General features: G+C 39.1%; 1 protein-coding gene across 7 annotated transcripts in view; it reads right to left on the bottom strand.

Moving 5' to 3' along the window:
• CPEB3 (cytoplasmic polyadenylation element binding protein 3) overlaps window positions 1–22225 on the bottom strand; it is a 172405-nt gene that overhangs the window by 122086 nt on the left and 28094 nt on the right. For 3 of the 7 annotated variants that reach the window (XM_012723763.1, XM_012723764.1, XM_012723765.1), the window contains exons 1-2: window positions 17709–17859; window positions 16476–17482 (exon numbers count right to left, since the gene is read on the bottom strand). In XM_012723763.1, coding sequence (XP_012579217.1) covers window positions 16476–17471 — 996 coding nt within the window. In that variant the 5' untranslated portion in view covers window positions 17472–17482; window positions 17709–17859. Of the gene's footprint in view, window positions 1–16475; window positions 17483–17708; window positions 17861–20235; window positions 20284–22225 lie in introns of those variants that run through there. The other 4 variants (XM_012723762.1, XM_004680631.2, XM_012723760.1 and 1 more) reach the window with 3 other exon arrangements.

Raw genomic sequence — 22225 nt, 5'->3', positions numbered from 1 at the left:
AAAAAAAAAAGTAGATACTATTTTAGTGTAACAGAGCTCAGAATCTTCTTACACTGCTAGATATCCTCTACCCTTTCAGTTAGCACTCCTGATGATATTAAGTTCCTATGTAAGGTTTCTCAAAATTATACCTTTTAGATTTGTTGTAATCCCAAGATAATTACGGTCCTGTTACCAGCCACTATGCCCCAGGTTGCACTGTGGCAGGGACACACACTACTCCATTCCATTTCTAAACATTATTTTTATTGTGCCACTAGTCTGTTCTTAAATCCTTCTGGCTATCCATTATCTGCAAGAGAAATCATATTCTTAAGTTAGATATTCAAGATCTGATAAGCCTCAATTCTGGACTCCATTTTGCGTCCCTACTCTTATCTTACCATTTTCTATGTTTATTTATTTTTTGTGTAGAAGAACAGGAGTGTGGGTCACAGGTGCAGGGGTGGGAATGAGAGGATTCACCAGAGACAAAATGGGGAACAGAACACACAAATTTACTGAAATACACTATTAAGGGGTGCTGTGGGCAACACAGGAGAGGTCTGCTGTGGCACACTGGATCAGCTCCCTGGCTGGGGATGCAATTCAGGCCGCAGTACTGGTCAGAGCACTGAGACTTAACCCCTAGACTACCAGGAGGCCTTTCTCTTACCTTTAGCTCATCTTTCTCGTCTCCTTCTAACCTATGTTTTCTTGTAGTGTAGTATATATAAAGGTATTTGAACAGTCATCTTAAAATCAAACAGGTTTGGTGATGAGAAGCCCATGGGGATTATAACAGAGATGGAAAAATGCACAAAATGATGTAAAAATAAACTATTATTTAAAAAAAGAATGAGCAATGACGTTAAATATACACAGGTAAATAAATAATGTCGTCGTAAAAAGAAAAAAAAAAACCAAACCGGGTAAAACTTATTTTCTTAATCCTAAAAAACATGCAATCCATCCTTACCTCCCAGTAAGACCTAAAATTCCCCTGCTCTATGCCCTGGGGGGAAAAAGACTTAATCACTATGCCATTGTCAAGTTCCCCCTGATTACCAAATCAGCCATGCAAAAGAAGACAACAAACTTGTGTTAATTGTGGATATCAAGGTCAATAATCAAACAGGTTGTAAAGAAGCTCTAAGACATGACCAAGATCTACATCTTGATCAGACCCAACAGAAAGAAGGCATAGGATGTTCAACTGGCTACTGACATATGCTTTGGATGTTGCCAACAAAAATAGGATCATCTAACCTGAGTCCAGTTAGCTAATTCTAAATATAAATTTTGACCACTAAAAAAGTCTGGGGACCAGAGACATTTTGTGGGTGTGGAGTGGGGAATTGGATCAAAAACTGGGGGGAGAGAAATGCACCGGACTATGATGATGGTGATGGCACATGGGTGAGTTGGTGATGGGAAGCCAAGGGGATTGCAACGGAGATAGAAAAATGCACAAAATGATGTAAAAATAAACTATTATATATATAAAGTCTGGGAGCCCTCCCACGAGGCACAATGGGTTAAAAGTGCAACACTAAGAAGCTACCCACAGCCATTTCAGCATGAGTTCGATCTCCACCAGGGAGCTGACCCACATGGAGCAGCAGACCTTTCTTATCTCACCCACTCACTGCTCCCCTCAGCAGTGTATTTTGTCAGTCTGCCTGTTCTGCTCCTCACTGTCTCTGATGAATCCTCTCACTACCCCTGCACCTCTGACCTTTACCCAATTTCTATTTCTATATTAATAAATAAATAAATCTTTTTTTTTTTTTAAAGTCCTCTGTTCTAATTAGGAAGGTCTACTCAGTAATCCCACTTATAGCTCATTTTTCTTTCGTTATTTTGAATTCCCATTCTTTGTAGTCAAACCCTATCTGCCCTTTATAATGGAATTATAGGGACACTATTTTTTAATGATTTATTTATGTATGCATATAAGAACTGGTGCACAGGCCAGAAGTGGGGGGTGGGGTGGGGGGTGGGGTGAGAAGATTCACCAGAGACAGTGGGGAGCAAAACAGGCAGAGCTACTGAAATACACTGCTGAGGGGAGTAGGGAGTGAGATAGGAGATCTGCTGTGCCATATGGGTCAGTGCCCTGGCTGGGGATCGAAACTCCTGCTGCAATGGTTGAGGACAGCTTCATAGTGGTGCACTTGAACCACTTGCACCATCAGGGGTAAAACCATCTTTGGCCAAATTATTTTTACCCCTCCTTAGTCATTCATAACAACTAACACATCACACAGTCTGATACTTGGTTTTCACATAATATACGGCTTTATATATAATTAGTTCCTAAGGACAGGATTTTGATAATCTGTGTCATCTACACTACCTAACAGCAATCCAAAAGCATAGTATATGTACCTTGTAAATATTTTTTTAATTCAAACTCCAGCTAAAAGCATTGTCACATATAACACATGTGCAAATTTCTATAGATATTACATGTAAAGAGAACTTTGCATAGCTTGGATGGTTTCTACAACTGTTTCTACAAAACATGGAACTAGAGAACATATATTTTCTATATAGGTTATATTTTCACAATACTAATAATTGTATGAAGTCATCAGGGCAGATCATTAATAATATACAATACAAATTATGCTGAACACAGTCTTTCTTTAATGGTTTAGAACAAACTGAAATGTCTTACAGTCATCATGAATATTATAAACCATACCACAGATTAAAAGATTGGATTTTGAACTTGCTTTTAAGAAGAAACTACTTAGTATAAAATCCCTGATGTCAGCATGCTTGACTATGGCTTGCTTGCATAAAACTGGATTATAAAATGGGCCATTGTTTAACTTCCTGGACAGTATAAAATGGCTGCCTTTTTGAATATTTAATTATTGTAACAAAAGCTGAAGCATCCTTTTACCTAGCTTTGTTCTCTTCATTGAAATCTTCTTCACTGTCTTTCAGTGTCCTTCAATACATTCTCTATTATTTATGTCCCTCTAACAGAATATGTCACTCCAACTCCCTTGTCTGCTTCAACCCTCTATTATATCCCTTGGTGTGAGGAATATATTCAATAGCAAGAGATTTTTATTCCTTTCTTCTTTATTCCAGGCCTTGCATTTTTAACTTCAGGCTATATTTTGCTGCAAGGCTTTTTTCTGTTTCACATTTAACAGAATTTAGGTCTAAATTAGAATATCAAATATCCTATTATATTTCAAAATGAAAATCTTTTATTATACCTCATGATTCACCAACTTTAAAATAGTTACTCTGGAATAACTTTCCATGTGCAGGATCACACTAAAGTTGTTAGGTCATTTGGAATCATCTAATCTGACAAATAAGGAAGCAAGCAATAAACTCAAAATTGTTGACTTAATAATTTTGCTACCTTCAGATGAGCTCACGACTTTGGAATGCTGAGGACTTCAAGGTCAAAGTAGGATAAAACCACTTGCCACTCCCAAGCAGAAAGCTTATAAACACTAAAGTTATAATGCCTTGGAAAGTAGGGTTTAAAATTTCCCATTCCCAATCACCAGTTTTACTTCGCAACAGCCTGAAGCATTAGCACAAGTAGTATTTTAGTCTACTTAAACTCAACACAAAGTTTAATTTGACAATATCTTTAATAATATCTTTTTCATCAGAATTGTAAAATGATTCAAAGCATTGGCAACTTAAGGCCAACTATTTTTTTTTTAACTAGATTTAACTATTTTGATGGTGTGATTATATAGGTTTGAATAATAAAGCTTTTTTTTCCCCCTCCAGATAATATTTTCTGTTTTGAATGAGCATGATGGTAATGAGGTACTTGGTAAGGCTTCAACTAAAACTGTGATATCAAAACAAAAATATTAACAGCCCTATCTAAACAAACAGAATCTTTGTTTTAAGTATAATGCAAAACATGAGAAAGAGTTCAGAACTGGGAAAAGTCTGTTTTTAATCAATCCTTTATGCCAAATATCTTAAACAAAATGCTCTTGTCAAAATGTCTTTTTACCAGAGGACTTCCTGGTGACGCAGGAGTTCAAGGCTCAGCACTATAGAGCTATTATTAGCAGCCACTGCAGCTTGAGCTCCATCCCCAGCCAGGGAGCTGACCCACATATGGCACAGCAGGCCTCTTTTCTTGCCGCTGCTTCCCCTCAGCAGTACATTTCAGTAGATCCGCCTGTTCTATTCCCCACTTTGTCTCTGGTGAATCCTCTCACTCCCCACGCCTCTGGCCTATACCCCAGTTCTTTTATGCATGAATAAATCAGAATATGTCTTTTAAAAAAGTCTCTTTACCAATATAAACTTAAGTAATAGACTGTGGTTAGGCTTCTGCATTAGCCTCTATCCCTACATCATCTAGCAAACATGGCTTGTGTGTGAAAAACCTTAGGTTTGATGCACATCTTTTGGTGAGTCACAGGTCCATCACTGAAAACGAGGATCTAGAGTCCTGATAACTACTTCTCTAACCCATAAACTCCAAACTTCTACCCTTTGCCCCTGTTTTGCTCTCTACTCTAGGTTATAATAGCAGTTCTTCAAAAGCAACAACAAAAATATGGGGGGGGAGGGGGGAAGTGGAGCTATCCCTCTAAGAAAAGGAGTCCGTTTGAAAAATAATAATTTCTGAAAGCAAGTATTCTTCAGTTGTATCTCCTGTACCAGAAATCCAACATTCCTCTCCTGAATCATTTATTTATACAAGCATCTACTATAGTTCAATCTTTGTTCACTGACATCCCAATTTAATTTATAAGTTCCATCTTCTCTATAAAAAAATGTCCATAGGTCAGGCCTTTCTGGTGGCCTAGAGGTTAAGTCTCTGTGTTACCACAGAGACTGCCTCCCAACACAATGCCCTGAGTTTGATCCCTAGTCAGGGAGCTAACCCATGGCATAGCAGACCTCTTCTGTTTTGCTTGTGCTTGCTGCTCCCCTTAGCAGTGTATTTCAGTGGATCTGCCAGTTTTGTTGCCCTCTCTGCCTCTGATGAATCCTCTTATCCTACCCCCCCACCTTTAGACTACATCTCAGTTCTACAAAACAATGATAAAATAAAAATCCTACAATAAAGGAATAATTCTTTAAAATAATGAGGTCCACTGGGCACTCAAAAAACCCATATATTTCTGTTCCTGGTGAACTGCAGGAACATCAAAGATAATGGGTTTATTCCCAAACCTCATGTATTATCATAATTATGTGATTTAATTTAAAATATGTAAACTAATTAAATAAATGACAAAAAAAGTAGTTGCTTCTTGAAAACCAATTTAGATTTTCTAGAAAGAACTAGATAAAAAAGGAGTTGCTGCCCTCCCTGGTGGTGCAGCGGTTAAAGCACAGCACTAAGAAGCTAAAGTCACTTCAGCATGAGTCCCTCCTTGCCCTGGAGGTGATCCACATAGCCGCAGACCTCTCCTGTCTTGCCCACTGCTCCCCTCAGCAGTGCACTTTGTCCATCTGCCTGTTCTGCTCCCCACTCTGACTATGGTGAATCCTCTCACTACCACTGTACCTCTGGCCTGTACCCCAGTCTGTATGCATAAATAAATAAATCTTTAAAAAAAAAAAAAAGGAAGGAATTGCATTTCTTTTACTTTCTAAATTCTCAAAGTTTCATATCTATGAAGATGGAAAAGAAGAACTTTAGGAGATATCCAAGCTTTAAAAATCATTTAACAGCTTATTAGGTGTCTTTAGCAGAACTTTAACTCTATTTCTATGCCTGCAATTTTTCACCATTGCTTGGATTACAGACCTCTTTGGTAATGTAAAGAATTTTCCACCCATCTCTTATCCTTGCAATATAAATGAATAAAACAACATACAGTCTGGTGATTCTTATGTCCTGTTCCAGTTCTTCTACCCTGCACACTTCAGCAAAGCTTATCTTCATATAGCTCTATAGACTTTAAGCTTCAAAACATTACATCATGTTTACAACCGTTAAAGAACCTATCTTGAGGGCCCTCCCTGGTGGCGCAGTGGGTTAAAGCATGGCACTAAGAGGCTGAAGCCGCTTCAGCACAAGTTCTATGCCTAGCCAGGGAGGTGACCCACATGGTGCAGCAGACCTCTCCTGATCCGCCTGCTGCTCCTCTCAGCAGTGTACTTCATTGATTTGCCTGTTCTGGTCCCTACTCAGTCTTTAGTGAATCCTCTCACCGCCCCTGTACCTCTGGCCTGTATCCTAGCTTTCTGTATGCATAAATAAATAAAAATCTGAAAAAACAAACAAACAAAAAACTAATCTTGAATTAGTGCAACTGAAACAAATTCCACGGTGCTTAATCTCAACTTGACTAATACTTTATTAATGATATTTCACACTGGCTAATAACACCCACTGACCTCTCCTGTGAGTTTATTTTCTTCAATAATAAATGCCAGGTTTCATTTTTTTGTTTCCTGTTATCCTTCCATACGGCTGACTGGCTAACAATTCCATATGTTTCTTTTTCTGCCAGGCTGTGGCCCATAAAAAGGTGACTAATCAGCTAACTTCGTACACTAATTCTCAGAGTATGAAAAAACAAATCAGAGTAGAATCAGTAAAAGCTCTTGACTTAGAATGGTAGTTATTTCTTCTCTCAGATATAGTGTGCTAATGAGTAGTCCACAGAGTAATCTATCTTAATATGGTTTTTCTTCCCACGTATTAAGAATCACACAAAAGCATGGGTGGATAAGAGATGTCAAATCACTTGCTGAAATAATCCCAATATCCAGCTTTCCCCTCTGAAGCTCCTCCACTCTAAACCCACCTGGTTTATGAGTCATGCAAATTCTAATCTGCCACTATCAAGCATATTCATCGCTACACATCATTTTCTCCAGCTGCCTAAACCAAACCCTGAACATCATACTAAACTCTTCCTCTTTTATTCCTCACATCCAAGCACTATGAATCCTTCCAGTCACCCCATTATTTCTCAAATCCATCCCTTTCTCTCAACTTTATGTCCTGTCACATCAACTTTTTTCCTTACTGTGTTTGGTTCTTGACAATCTATATCCCAAAATAATCATTCTAAAATAGATATGATTATTTCACACACAAACTGAAAAGGCTTACAATGGTTCTGTTTTACAGCACAAAAGTCCTACAACATCCCTAGTGAAGGCATAGAATGCTGGAATGTTCTTTGTGATATGGCTGTTACCTATTTTCCTAATGTCATCTCTCACTTGCCTCACCCCTATCTGAATCCTCTTTCCTCTTAGTACATCATTTAATTAATTTATTTATTTATTTTTACTCATGCAGGGGCTGATCCCTCTGCTTAAAACAAATCTTTGCTGCAACCTTTTACATTTCCGTCCATCCCCTGATCTGCCTATAGGACACTGTCCATTCAGTTCTAAATAAAACTTCAGTATGCTCAAGGGTGTTCATTATGTTTAATAGTTAAAAACTACAAACAACCTAAAACCTCCAAATAGAAGTAATGTTAAATTTTAATGGATTCCTGTGATGGAACATTATGCAATAATAAGCTGTTTTTAAAGCTAAAAAATGTGACCAAAAAGAGCCTCCCTGGTGGCACAGGGATTAAAGTCTCAAAGCTATCAAGTTGTCATCAGCCACTATGCATGAGTTCAATCACCAGCCAGGGAGGTGACCCACATAGTGTAGCTGACCTCTCCTGTCTTGTCTGCTGCTCCCCTCAGTGTATGTTAGTACATCTGCCTGTTCAGCATCCCACTCTCTCTCAGGTGATTCTTCTCATCCTCTGTACCTCTGGCCTATACCCCAGTTCTTGTATGCATAATAACAACAAAAAAAATCTTCAAAGAAAGACCATAAAATTATGGTGATATTATGATATAGACTACGTAACATACCTTATATATACATATAAAAAAGATAACTGGGTCCTCCTGGTGGTGCAAGGGTGAAGTCTCAGGATCATGAAGCTATCCGAAGCCACTACAGCACAAATTCAATCCCCAGCTAGGGAGCTGGCCCATATGGGGCAGCAGAACTCTTGTCTATCCTGCTGCTCCCCTCCACAGTATATTTCAGTCAATCTGCTTGTTCTGTTCCTCTTTCTGTCTCTGGTGAATCCTATTATCCACACCTACATCCCAGCTCTTATTTGTATGAATAAATAAATTGAATCTTTAAAAATAAATAAGATAACTAGCAGAAAATATACCAAAACATTAGCAATACTTACCTCTGGATAATAGAATAATGGGCCATTTTTCACCATCAATTTTTAAACAGTAAACATTTATTATTTTCAAAATCAGAAGAACTTGGAAAATATTTTAAACTGTGAAGACTTTCTTGGCACCTTTCTGATCCCACTCCCATCACCCATCACCTATCCATATGCACACAATCATACCTTCCTTTGATAAAAGTACACATATTCTTTCTTGTGCTTATCACAATCTGTTATACAACTCATTCTTTTAAAATTCAAGTTTGTCATTGAGCTGTCTGAGGACAAGATATAGTTAAGCTTTAGCACCAGACCTCAGTTTGAGGCCAGTGAATGTGTATAAAATGAAATTACTTCTACATTGCTAAGCTATATGTAAATGACTAAAAGAATACCTATCAATCATTTGTAATTGTAAATTATTAACATATTCAACAAATATTTACCATGTGCCTAAAATATCCCAGGTACTGTCAAAACCTCTGGCAACACTGCAGTGAAAAGATCCTTGCCCTTACAGAGCCCACATTCTAGTGTGGAGAAACAAAACAAAACAAACCAGCTCATTCCAGAGAGTAACACAGCTTGTAAAGACAACATGATGGTCCTCCTTAGTGGCACAATGGGTTAAATAGCAGCACTGCAAGCTAGCCATGGCGATCCCCAGCCCCAGAGGTGATCTGCATGGGCAGCAGACCTCTCCTGTCTCCCCACTGCTCCCCTCAGCAGTGTACTTTGTCAATCTGCCTGTTCTGCTCCCCACTCTATCTCTGGTGAATCCTCTCATGGCCCCTGCACCTTTGGCCTGTAACAAGTTCTGTATGCATAAATAAATCTTAAGGAAAAAAAAAAGACAACATGGCATGAGGGGACATAGCGAAATGGGAAAGAGTGTAACATCAAAGGTATACTGGATCAAAAGTATATTGGAAGATGGTGGTAAACAGGTGTGGCAGAACAGAAGACCTGAGTCAAAAGACCTGAGTCTATTCCTGCTTTGTCACGTTACTTGTAAGGTAATACTTTCTGAGTCTCAATTAGGATAATAACCCCTAATTCACAAAAATGTGTAAGGATTAAATAAGATCATGTATGTAAAAAAGGTGAGGCCAAAGACCTGTATTTGTTAGCTGCATGTGTTTGGAGGACACCAAAAATAATATCAAAACAAACATAACAGCTGTAGTACATGGATTATAACTGCAAGTTAAGATGATAAAACAATTTAAATCTCTTTGATCAGGGACTTCTGTAACAGATATGCAGTTAACAAAAAATAGTACATAGACTTTACTGTTAATCTGAACTCAGAATTCTACAATTGGTTAAAACTGCTTTAAATAGCAATGTGGCAAAGAGTTCACTAATCTGCCCATAAATCAAATGCAAACAACAAAAAAATTCATGATCCAAAATTGTCTCTCAAGATGTCCCCACAATCACATAAACTTTATGGGCCTCCATTATTTTTAATCCCCTCCTTATCTAGGTTATATCTCTCTAGTCCAAAAGAGGAAAAAAAATTCCACAGCAGATTGTATAAAAGAGGTGCTTCTGGTCACATTTACTTCTTGTCCCTTTTAACTACTGTGTTTCTGAAGACTAAGAACTAAGTCTTTTGAGCTTGAGTAGAGGGTTAGGTTTTTGCATTGCTGGAAAGTTTCCTCTAAGCATTCCAATCCCTAATCAGTCCCCCAAACCCTTAAGATAGATAATCTTTTGTACTTAACATATCAACTTTCCAATCTCACATTGCGCAAATAAATAACTGATTGAAAGGGTCTACTGTAACATGCCTTTTGTCAGTCTCTTAAACCAAAGAATTCTCTCTAGTATTTCTAAGAGCTACTGTCAGAATTATCCTGACCTTCATTCTATCCAGTTCTAATATTAATAACTTGATTTAGGAAGTCAGGAACAGAATATCAACAAGACAGGGTAAATTAACTCTAAAAGAATAAACTAGTTTAGTGTAGATAAAGAAACATTTTAATCATATGATAAAAGATAGTGTTTCCATCTAATAATTGCAAAAACCTTCCATATCAAAGCAAGAACTCAGCTACTTCTTAGCATACCAAAACATACGAATACTAGTCACTATATAAAAACTATGAGCTATCCATAAAGCTGGAATGCAGATATTTTCTACTTTCACAAACTGAAGGTGTTCTTTATGACATCATGTATATTCACTTATGTTTCTATATTCTATAGACATTTTGTAAAGGAAACTATAATAGAGAATCTGTCTCAAAAATGTTAAGTAAACCATGCTGCAGAGAGACAAGAAAAAGGTACAGCAATTTGTATTTAAATGTACATTCCTATACTTAATAAACACCTAAGTTACAGGTGTTCATAAACTTCTAGATGCTGGTTCACTTGGTAGAGCTAGCCATTTAATTAGTTACATCAAGTTACTAAAGAGTTACTTTTTCTCTTATACTTGACCTTGAAATAAATTCGAATGCTTCTGGAGTAAAGATATTTGGCTATATGACCATGTTACCCATATATCATCAGTACACAATGTTTCCTTCCATTTATGTACATTAATTGTATCAGCATTTCAAATTTTATAAAGGCTCTTGGTACCCATTTCTGTTTCTCTCCTTTGAAGTCTGCCTATAAGATTTATATCATACATTTATTACTTCTGATAATTATATAATGGTGCTTTTAGGGAGAGAAAAGCAGGGTTGATTCCAAGATGCTAATTTTTCTGTCCTAATTCACTAGTACTTTTCTATTGAAATTAAATCAAAATGCAAATATTGGGATGGTATCACATTAAGAAGTTTACATGTCCAACCTCTGTAAAGAACAATAAAGCATATGAAAACTTAATGTAGTAGAATCAAAGCATAACAGAAACCCCATAGAACAAGTCATTTACAAGATACAAGATGAGCTGTGGAACATTTCTTGTGAAGCTGTAACTACCACTGCCGATGTGGCAATCTCCCCCAGGAAAGCTTCTTTGAAGGTGTGGCTATATTCTTCAACTCTCAAGATTCAAATATGAATTTTAGCTCAGACAACCACACTGGCCTATACAGACACACAGACATGACCTTCAGGGAAGTGACTCTAAGGAACTTCAAATTACAGCCTTTGTAGCTCTTATGCTACTAAATCAACACTTGTAGCAGTCAGGAAATTCAGCATTTCTCCCATCACCAATTAAAATGATCACAGAGTAAGAAAAAGGAAAAGTCAGTCAGAAGTTACAAATATACCCTCAGAGCACCATGTCTACTTTCAAGAATATACAGAGTACCATGTCTGCTTTCACTAGAATATACAGAGTCTTTTATTACTCTCTTCTATCCCTGCTCCCTGCTGGACACATCTTTCTACCTCCAGACACCATCAACTAGTATTTAACTCTGTACTACTATCAATAATATTTCCTCTAATAAACTCTAACTCTGACTATAATTATCAGTTAGGGAGGCAGGCATCTAAGAACCATACAGTATCTAATTTTCTGAACACTTTGCACACATTCTCTTATAAAACAAAACCAAAAGATAGGCTCTCTCTATTTTTTGAAGACTGGGAAAAAGAACCACCAAATAAACAACTTGACCCCTATCATTAGTGACAGAGCTGAGGCTCTGACCTCAGTCCAAGATTAATAGGTTGTCCAATACTGTATGTTACCCTCCATCTCTTTTTTTCAGTAAAATCCACGCAGTTTAACCTAATTATTCATATTGTAGTAAATAAAGCCATAATCTTGACACTTGCTGATTTAAAAAAAAACTATAAATAGCACCTGAGCAATGATAATGAATTCCAAATAGACAAACATTACATCTACATAATCCTTGAAAGACAGCAAAATAGGCTAAGTGGAAAGAACTATTTAAGTAGAAATCTGTGTCCTAAAAGAATGTTTAAAAACATTACATTTCTGAAAGCGTATATCTGTATCACCTCACTGCAAGGTTATGAAGAATATTACATAAACTTAACTTTTCAATATACAATTTTGAAGAATACCATCTACATTAATGTTTTTAATAACATAGAAACTTTGTATTTCCTAAATAACCCCCCTTTTCAAATAGAACATAAATAATGTGGCTTTGTTGGCCTTTACATTAACCATGCCATAACAGGTTCTAAAACATTTTGTGGGGTTGGTGGACCTTAAGTGGTTTTTCATGAGGGCAGTAGTTAAAAACCAACTAAGGAAGAGCCTACATTTTATATCTATGATATATTATTATCCTTATCCCAGAGCAAGCAGAAATGGCAATTTATATTTACTTCCTGAAAAGATGTTCTAAAAGAAAAAGGAACACAGATTGGTTGAAAAGTATTCATATTTCTTCAAAATCTATCATGAATAGGCAAATTTTAAAATTCACTTATAGTTCCATGAATTCATGTAAGGAATCTCTTCCTCTGTTACAAGTAACCCAACAACAAAATTAACACTGAATTACATTTAACTAGACCTTTATAGGAAAATATAAAATGTGTACCACTTTTAATTTAGTTAGGGGTAAAAAGAGATTTTATAAGGACAAAGATGCACAGAAAGTAAAACATAATTTTAATTGTCTAAATATAACAACATTCAAAAACAGATATATTAAGTAAATAAATATCTAAGGAAAAATATTGACAAGTATTGAATCTAAGTAGTGATGTGTATATGTGTGTCTATGCACTGTATTTTCCTTCCTCCCTTTCTATCTATTCAAAAAATTTTAAAGACACAATGTCCAGAGTACACTATAAGGTAAAGAACAAATTCGGCCCAGTCTTCTGCTTCTACGTGTTGTTAACTAACGTCCTGGAGCTATTATAGCTCCACTGGCTTTGAAGGCAGATTGCTCCTAAGTTCAAATCCCAACTCTGCCAGTTTCTGGTTGTGTGATCTTTAGCAAATAAAGTAAATGTACTAACCCTTGATTTCTTTGTTAGTATAATGAGGATAATAACAGTCCTCTACCTCTCAAAAAAGTTTCACTGAGGAACTATATGTAAACGGCTGATCACAAGGCCTGGCCCCTAGGTAAATGTTGGGCTATCACATTGCTACAAGTGACCAGATGGTATCTTCAGACAGAAAAGAAAAAAATCTAAATGATGTTACACAGGATTCTGAGGTTATTCAATTTTCACTATATGAAAAATTAGTAATCCATTCTATGACAAAATCATGAGGTTTCTCTGGTAACTACTGTAATAACAACTATAACCAAACATTTACAGATAGTTTACGATGAACTAGGCACTATGCTAAGCTCTTTATATGCTGCTTCTCATTTGAACTCCTATGAAGCAAGGAGTTATTACTCCCATTTGAAGTGAGCAAAAAAAAAAAAGTGAGACCTAAAGTACATGTAAATCTTCAAAGGCATGAAGCTCAAATCTCTACTCCTATAAATCTCTACTCCTATAAATTTTTGCCTACTTAATAGCACCACCACGGAGAAGAGACCAACACAACATAGCCAGTGTGGCTTTCACTAGCATTACTGGTAAATTGTTGGCTGAGGAACAATTGGCAATCTCCGCACTACTTATCAATGTCAGGGCTGGCGATATTTTATGGATTTATTTTCTACCCAGTCCAAATTTCTGGAGAAAATTAATCAAAAGCTAGTCATATTCAGATTCAAGTCCAAGGAAAAGCTAAGTGATGTCTATACTATTAGCTCCTAACATCTAAACCTCCCGATAAAATTTTAGGTTATCCTCTAAGACAGAAATTAGGTATGGAACATCAGAATGAAGAAACTGAGTGTTAGAAAAATAGGGGCTCTTTTACCAAAGGTCTTCCCCTTCCAAAAACTAGGCAGAATTTGCTTCCAGAAAGCAGAGTCCTCCTTTTCTATACCTACCAGAGACGTTTGGTAGATTTTAAAACAATGGGAAAAATACACTTTTATATTAAAATCTTCCATCCTGGAAGAACCCTTGTGAAAATCTGCAAACATACTCTCTCATTTGTCCCGCCCTGGTGGCACAATGGGTCAAAGCACTATGAAGCTATCTCAGCCACTGCAGCAGGAACTCAATCCCTGGCCAGGGAGGTGACCGACCCACATGGCGTGGCAGACCTCTCCTGACCTGCCTGCTGATCCCTCAGCAGTGTATTTCAGTCAATCTGCCTGTTCTTCTCCCCACCCTGTCTCTGGTGAATCCTCTCACCCCCTATATCTCTGGCCTATAGCCCAGTTCTGTATGTATAAATAAATAAATCTTTAAACACACACACACACACAATTTAAGATGTGCATTGTCAAGGTTAAAAATCTTTGTACTATCCTGGTAAATTATAAACTTCGTAATAACCTATCTCCTCTTTCACAGATGAGTACTACCCCCAAACATCACATCTGAAATGTAAAGAGCAAGAAAATGAAAGCTTCAAATGCACCTGATGCTTTAAACTACCTCCGTTCTAACAAATGTCAGTTCTGCCATTTTCCAGCACTGTTCAGAGGATTTATTTCATTTCCTTGCCCACCCAAAATGCATCTTACCCAAACCCTCCTCTCTATTTCCTTTCTTCGTTCCTTTTTTTTTTTTTTTCCCTTAAAAATGTAGTGTGTGGGGCTCTCCCTGGTGGCGCAACAGGTTAAAGCACCTCATTATGAAGCTCTATGAAGCCACTGCAGAATGAGTTAGATCCCCAGCCAGGGAGGCGACCCACATGGTGTGGCAGACCTCTCCTGTCCCACCCACTGCTCCTCTCAGCAGTGTACTTTGTCAATCTGCCTGTTCTGCTCCCCACTCTGATTCTGGCGAATCCTTTCACCACCCTTGTACCTCTGGCCTGTACCCCAGTTCTGTAAGCATAAATAAATAAATCTTTTAAAACAAACAAACATGTTTTAAAAAAAGTAGTATGGTTGTGAATATATATATGTATATACATAGACATATATTTAAATTTTATTTATTTATTTTTTTGCACGGAAGAACTGGGGTGTAAGCCAGAGGTGCAGGGGATGAGAGGATTCACCCAAGACAAAGTGGGGAGCGGAACAAGCAGATCTACTGAAATAGACTGCTAAGGGGAGTGCAGGAGAACTAGGAGAGGTCTGCTGCCCCATATGGGTTAGCTCAGGGGTTAAATTCAGGTCTTAAGGGTGACATCACTGAGACTTAACCCTAGGCCACCAGGGACACCCTTCTCTCCTTTTTAAACTAAGCCTAGAAGCTTATAGGCAAATCATTTTGTAAGTGAAAGATAAATGTTTGCCTGAGAACAAAGGACCCCAATGAACACTCACAGTCACCACCCCTTTCCAAACCCCCTTCAGGACTCTGCCAACAGATGTGGCTATGGGCTGGATCAGAAAGCAAGAACAGACTAAGGACACTACATTCAACCTTTTTGTCTGGGGTACTTCCTGGGTTTTTCATTGGCATTTAACACCAAGACACAAGGCTCACTTTTCATTAAAGATTCAAGAGTTTCACTTTGCCGGGTTTCAAATGGTGTAATTGATCTGCATTGTCTTCTTAAATAACCCAACTGGTGAAGGACACTGCAGCTTTAAATATTTCAGTGCTAGCTAGCAAATAGACTCCATTGCAATATGGCTCTGAAGGTCGCGTCCTATTGTCTCTTTCCTCTGGAAAAAAACAATTTCTAAGTATTTCTTCTAGTTAACATAGGAAGGGTTACCACTAGAATTTCCATTCTTCCACAATGTTCCCTTATAGAGTTCGTTGTTTACTGGAATCTCACACTAATAATTTTCCCAGCAGGAGCAATATGCTGATTGCTATTAATGACGCCAGCACCTTAGCGAGACATAAACACATGTGTTCACATTAGTTTAATTAAGCATATGCAACTGTCTGAAATAGCACCACTCAAAGGAGGCTAACCTCTCTGTAAGAGCAGAGTCAAGGGTGGTCGGGAACGCATGGCTTTCAGAGGCCACCCTGAGCCCAGGATTGCATAACCTGAAGTGTGTAGCTACTTAAAACGACAGGAACCTCAGCCTACTCATCCCGAGACTACGCCGGCAATTTGCCATACACTTGCAGCTTTGTCACAGAAGGTCAAAATCAGAGGTACAAGCAGGGTAAAGGAAAACACAAACTGAAAGAAAAAGGTCCTTTTCTATCCTTTCAGGGTGCACAAATACAATCCCTCCAGCAGTCACAGTGGACTCGCTAGGGGTTCAGACAGTGCAGGCTTTGGAAGGGGGCGGGGAGGCCGGACATCACTTCATTTTTGAAAGAACAAAAATCAGTGAACAACTAAAGGGCAGGGAAGGGGGAAAGGGAGCAGGTAGGTGGAAGGCGGGTGCAGGTGCACCGGAGCTTTACCTGAAATGGCAACAGATTGTTACCATTATCGGTCCGGAAAGCGTTATCCTCCATCCAGGACTTGGAGGTGAGCGGAGCGGCTCGGGGGAACTTGGGTGGCGCGATCACATTGCTGGAGAAGGGCTTTTTCAGCGGCGAGATGGGGTTGAGCGGAGAAGGCACCCCTACGCCCACGCCCACACCCACGCCGACCGCTCGGCGAGGGTCCCGGCCCGCCTGCAGGCCACCCCACGGGTTGGACGGTGCGCTCCAGGCGGCGTTCACACTCTGGTGGGTGTTCCAGCTGGAAGAGGCCGACGAGGCGGCGGCCGCTGCTGCTGCGGCGGCGGCGGCCGAAGACGAGGACGGCTTGCTGGTCATGATGGGCTGGTGGCCGTACGCCGCCGCGGCGCTCCTTTGCGCGTAGGGCGCCTGGCTGGGGCTGGCGGGTGACCGGCGCTGCTGCGGGGGTTGTGCCTGCGGGGGCTGTGCGGGCTGAGCGGGTTGCGGCGCTGGCGGCGGCGGCTGCTGGTGGTGCTGGGTCTGCGCCAGGCTGATCTGCGGAGAGAAGGTGCCTCCGAAGACTGGGTTGACGTGGTGCGGGAAGTTCTGGAAGAGCATGGTCCCGTTGACTGGGGTGATCCCCTGGAAGAAGCTGTCCTCTACCGCGTTCGTGGTGCCTGTGGACCAGGTGCTGCCGAAGGACGGCGACAGCGACGCTCCCGGTGCCGTGGGCTCCTGGGGCGGCGGCGGCTGCTGAGGGGGTTGATGGAAACTCAAGCCCGGCAGGAGCGGCGATTCCATCTGCATCTTGTCGGGGCCGTTAGGAGCCGGCGGGGGCGCGGCAGGGCTGAGGGCCGGCACTGTGTTGTTGTCCTCCGGCTTGGGGGTCTCTGAGGAGAGGGGCGTGGACGGGGCTTCGGCTGCGCTGGGCTCGGGCTGGGGCTGCTGCTGCTGCCGCTGCTGCTGGGGCTGGGGCTGGGTTTTGCTTTTGTCCATCAGTAAATCATCCTGCATGGTTTGCGCAGCTGAAACGGGAAAAAAGAGAGATGCGTTATTGTCAATGTAATCGTTAATACCCCTCGCCAAAGCGGGTGGGTGTTTTACTTGCGAAAATCCTGTGCCACCGCTACTAGCCAATTGCAATGCAAATCCATAATCTCCCATTTAGCAGAACAGGTCCGGCTGGGGTGGGGGGTGGGGGGGAGGAGAATTCGCGCACGGTCTCTAAAAATACTGTGAGAGCGTCTTCACCCTTTCTGATGTCTTGGTTCCTTTTCTGTATTAGAGAGATGTGCTTATAAGACAGAAAGACAGCAATTTCGCCACGTCTCTTTTCCCTTCACCGGAACTCAGAGCGTTCACCCTGCAATGAGAAACTGATTCTGGTTCCTGTTTTTTCCCAAGCACCACCCTCCCCCAGTTATTTGCATACGTCAATAAATACTGCTGCGTCCTTCAGCAAGGTTAAAAAGACACCGCACACGACCCTTTCTTTCCCCTTCCCAGCTCGGGCATTTTAAAAGAACTGCCATCGTACCCCTCTTGATTAACAAACTGCTTTCTTGCGTTGATAATTGTTTCATTTAGCAGCAGCGAACCACGAGGGAGGAAATCCTTGGCATTTGTTAGGAGGACTCAGCTGCACAATCCTTGTCTGGTTTCCAGTAGCTGCAGCTACTCCATTTTGTTAGGAGACAAAAAAAAAAAAAAAAAAAAAAAAAACCACACCACCAAACCCGACTGCTTTTTAAAGAGGTAAAAATCTAGTGAAACCTTGGGATGTGTTTGCTTCTTGTTATTGTAAGGATTAGGATTTTCTGCTTATTCTCCAATTTTCTTGTATCCAATTCTGCCGCAAAAGAAATTTCTTGGCATCTAAGTGCTTCAGGTCTTAACAGGAGCCTGAGAATTTCTCTGCAGAGTGGAGAAATGTTCTGGTTGGATTTGAGGTCAGAGAGTTGGGGGGGAGGGGGGAAAGGGGAGAGGCGGAGCGAGAGAGGGAGGGAAAAGACAGTGAGATGGAGTGGGGGGGGTTAAATTCCCTCTGAGATTTAAGTAGACAATCAAGATAATTCTGGGGTTGCCAGATTTTCATTTTTGAACCATCCTGCTGCTGCCTTGGTCACAAGACTGGCAAATTTAGAATCCATTCACTTATCACTAGTATTATCAGTGAAAGATTATGGTTTGAAGACCCTGAATTACCATATGCTAGCAAAAGTGATAAAAATAGCATAGTACAAAGTCCCAAATTCTCATACATTGTAATTATAGTGCATTGCCATTACTGCTTCATTTAACCATATAAGGAGTGTATGGTATTTTCCGTTTTGCATAGAAGGGCTACATTCACCTCTGACACACACCCTGCTTTCTTATGCAAGAATGAAAACAGTAATCACTCAAACCCAGGAGGGAGACGTCCATACACATAGTTATTGAGTTAGCTTGCCCCTTAGAACATGTTAATTGTTTTAGATATGTTAATATTATAGTTCTGAAACCCTGAAAACAAATATTTTGAAATGTTAAAGTAGAATAAGACCAAACATATAATTACTTTCAGATGATGATCCAGAATGACTGCAACATAGTTATTAATATATGTAATGCATTTAATTAACTTAGATACTAGGAGAAGCATCCTCCTCAGTACACTTGTGAAAGGGCATTCAGATACATACAGAAACTGCCTTTGGATACCCTCATGATACTAACTATGGTAAAATATATGTATTGGCAAGTAGTATTTCTGTTAAATATTAAGCCAAATGTCATACTAAAAATGGGATTCAATGTAATTCTGTTTTATTGAAAACTCTTTAAAGTGGTTGTTATCTTTTATCTTAAAGTTTCATACTAAGCCAAAATAGTGAACTCAAGGAAATGCTTCACAGCCACCTTACACTCCTTTTTATTCCTAACTCCTCTGTCATTCCCTCCTCAAAAAACCCAACCCAATATATAGCATAAGCTACCAGCAACTACAAATAAAACCTCAGTTTTGTGCTCCTCAGTTCTCTTGGTTTAAAACAATGGCTTTGATCAGAGTTGTAAAATATAGCACAAAGATATAAGCAAAGCTTGGATTCACAACAGTACTAAGTTCTATTGCTGCCAAAGGAAATGGTCATAGAAAGACATTTTCATACTGAGTTTAAGTAGGGCTGCAATAAACCATTATAATAAGGAATTTGAATAGCTTTCAGTCACTAGAACCATCTTTACAATAGTCGGATCATCATGGCTGAAATATCCATTTGGCAATAACTTTAATATCACTAAGCTTGTTCAATGTATGTATCAATACTCTTTGTTAATACCTTCAAATTAAACTACATGCTCTTGGTGGAAAAAATTTAATGCTGTACTATAGCAAAGAAGGTAAAAAGTAAGGTGGAGTTAGAATAATTTATGAAGGCTATAAATATTTTTATTAAAATTTTAAAAATTCATATCACAAACAGTTTCTCTTTTCAACACTCCTTACAGCTATGAATTTTACTATCTGCATAAATTCACTCTGTCAAGGTCAAGACCCATCTTAAATAAATAAGACCGTTTTGAAGATAAGCAGTGGATTAAGATATCACAGAGTTAATCTACCCTGTCTCTCAGTAACTGCTTGTACAGACTTTTGGGTAGGTTTTTGTTGTTTTTTCTTATTTACAGCAAAGTCGGAGAGACCTCCTTCCCCTCCCCCTACCACACACACACAATAGATCTTGCTTTACAAGCAATAACCCCATCACAAATAATAAATTCTAGTAGCAGTTACCTTCGAGTGTCCAGTTTTTAAAGATCGATAAAAAATTTACATGTACAGTATTTATTTTCTTCTTTCAGGTTGATTATGTGACCGCTCTGGCAAAAGCACTTTGACAACTGTAAGATGAGAGGGCATGCGCACACAGGGAACTGTGGGGGCTGAAGTCCTTCACTAGGTACTCAGCCTGACTTCAGCACATTCAGCCAGGAAAGGAGGAAGTCTGGAAAATCTGATTCCAAGAGGAAGAGGTTGTGCCCGGACTACATTACATGTTCCTAACCAATCTAAATCGCAAGTGGTTGAAGTGAAATGGGGAGACAATAAACTGGTTTTCGACTTGATTTAGGAAGTCAGTTTAAAAAGAAACTAGATTGTAGGACTCAAAATAAATGAACCCAGCAGTGCTACCTTAAGTAGTGTTAGAATGGTAATGACTGGGTGGCCACCATAAGAAATCTTTTCTGGGGGCAAGAAATGGGGCTGGAAGGGTTAAAAAAAGGAAGGGAGAAGGAAAAGGATAGGGAGGGAGGGGTACAAGGGAAAATATACACTTAAATCACCATACTTAAAAGAAATATCTTTACATTAAAGAATGAAAAATATCTTAAACAGTTTATGTGATATTGACCTTAGAGGTGAGGTAAAAATAGTTTCAATTGCAAATTTTGGACAACTTTTCAACCAGGGTTTCTTTATGTTTTCAATAAAGTACAAATTCCTTATTTTAAGAGTCTCCTTGATATGTGAATCAATTCACCTCCTTTTATTACTTGTTAATAAATTCAATAACAAATCGAAATTCATCTCTTTAAAAATTGTTTTTGTATACATTTTTTCCCTTTTTTAAGTGAAGTATCACTGATATAACATTCTATTAGTTTCAGGCCACAACATAAAGATTTTATATTTGTATATATTGCAAAATGATCACAATAAGTTTAGATAATATCTGTCACTATACATACATTTTTCCTATCTTAACCTCCATGTCTGTAAGGCTGTCGTCTCATACCACATTAACATCAAATGTTACTAATCTATAGCTTCTAAGGGTAATAGTTCAACTACTAGTTTGCTCAAGTAGGCAAAACAGTTTTTTAGGTTATGCTCACCCATAGTTTTATTTTTATTTTAATTTACTTTATTTTTTGTATATTTACAACATTCTTCATTTTTGTACAATGTACGCTTTCTCCTCTCAGGCATACTTCTGTAAAATTCCCATCACCAATTCACAGGTGCATAATCACCATAGTCCCCTTGTGCTCTTCCCTCCTGCTTTTATTTTTCTTAAAGATTATATTTATTTTTATGTAGAAGAACTGGGGAGAGATGTGGAGGATGAGAAGATTCACCAGAGATAGTGGGGAGCAGAACAGGCAGGTCTACTGAAATTCATCGCTCAGGGGAGCAGTGGGCAAGACAGAGAGGTCTACAGTGCCATGTGAGGTAGCTCCTTAGTCAAGGATGGATTCCATGCTGCAGTGACTGCTGATTGTTTCATAGTGCCTAGACTTAACCCCTTGCACCATGAGGGAGGTGCCCTCACTGCCCTCTTTTGATCACTCTGCCTTCTCTCTTGCAGAATGTCTCTGATTTATAGTTGTCTATTAATCTTGTTTTTTATTATAATATTTTTTCCAAATCCCTTATTTAGTTCTCCTATATCCTCCCTATAAGTGAAACCATCGGGTATTTTTCAGCTCTGTTTACAACAGGTAACATATGGAAACAACCCAAATGCCCAGAAATAGATGACTAGATTAATAAGATGTGGTATATGTACAATGGAGTATTACTCAGCAATCCAAAAGATAAATTCATTCCATTTGCAGCAACATGGATGGAGCTGGAAGGGATTATTGCTCAATGAAATAAGAAGCAAAAAGAAAATGTATTATTTTTTGTGGAATTGGGTTCAATGCCACTGACCCAAAGGGTTTGGAGTAGGTATCAGCTGATGACTATGCTGATTGAACTTAGAACAAAAACTATTAAG

This window comes from Condylura cristata, unplaced genomic scaffold (genome assembly GCF_000260355.1).
Source record: "Condylura cristata isolate star-nosed mole 26May11 unplaced genomic scaffold, ConCri1.0 scaffold00011, whole genome shotgun sequence".
NCBI lineage: Eukaryota > Metazoa > Chordata > Mammalia > Eulipotyphla > Talpidae > Condylura > Condylura cristata.
This window is presented reverse-complemented; position numbering and strand designations above follow the sequence as displayed.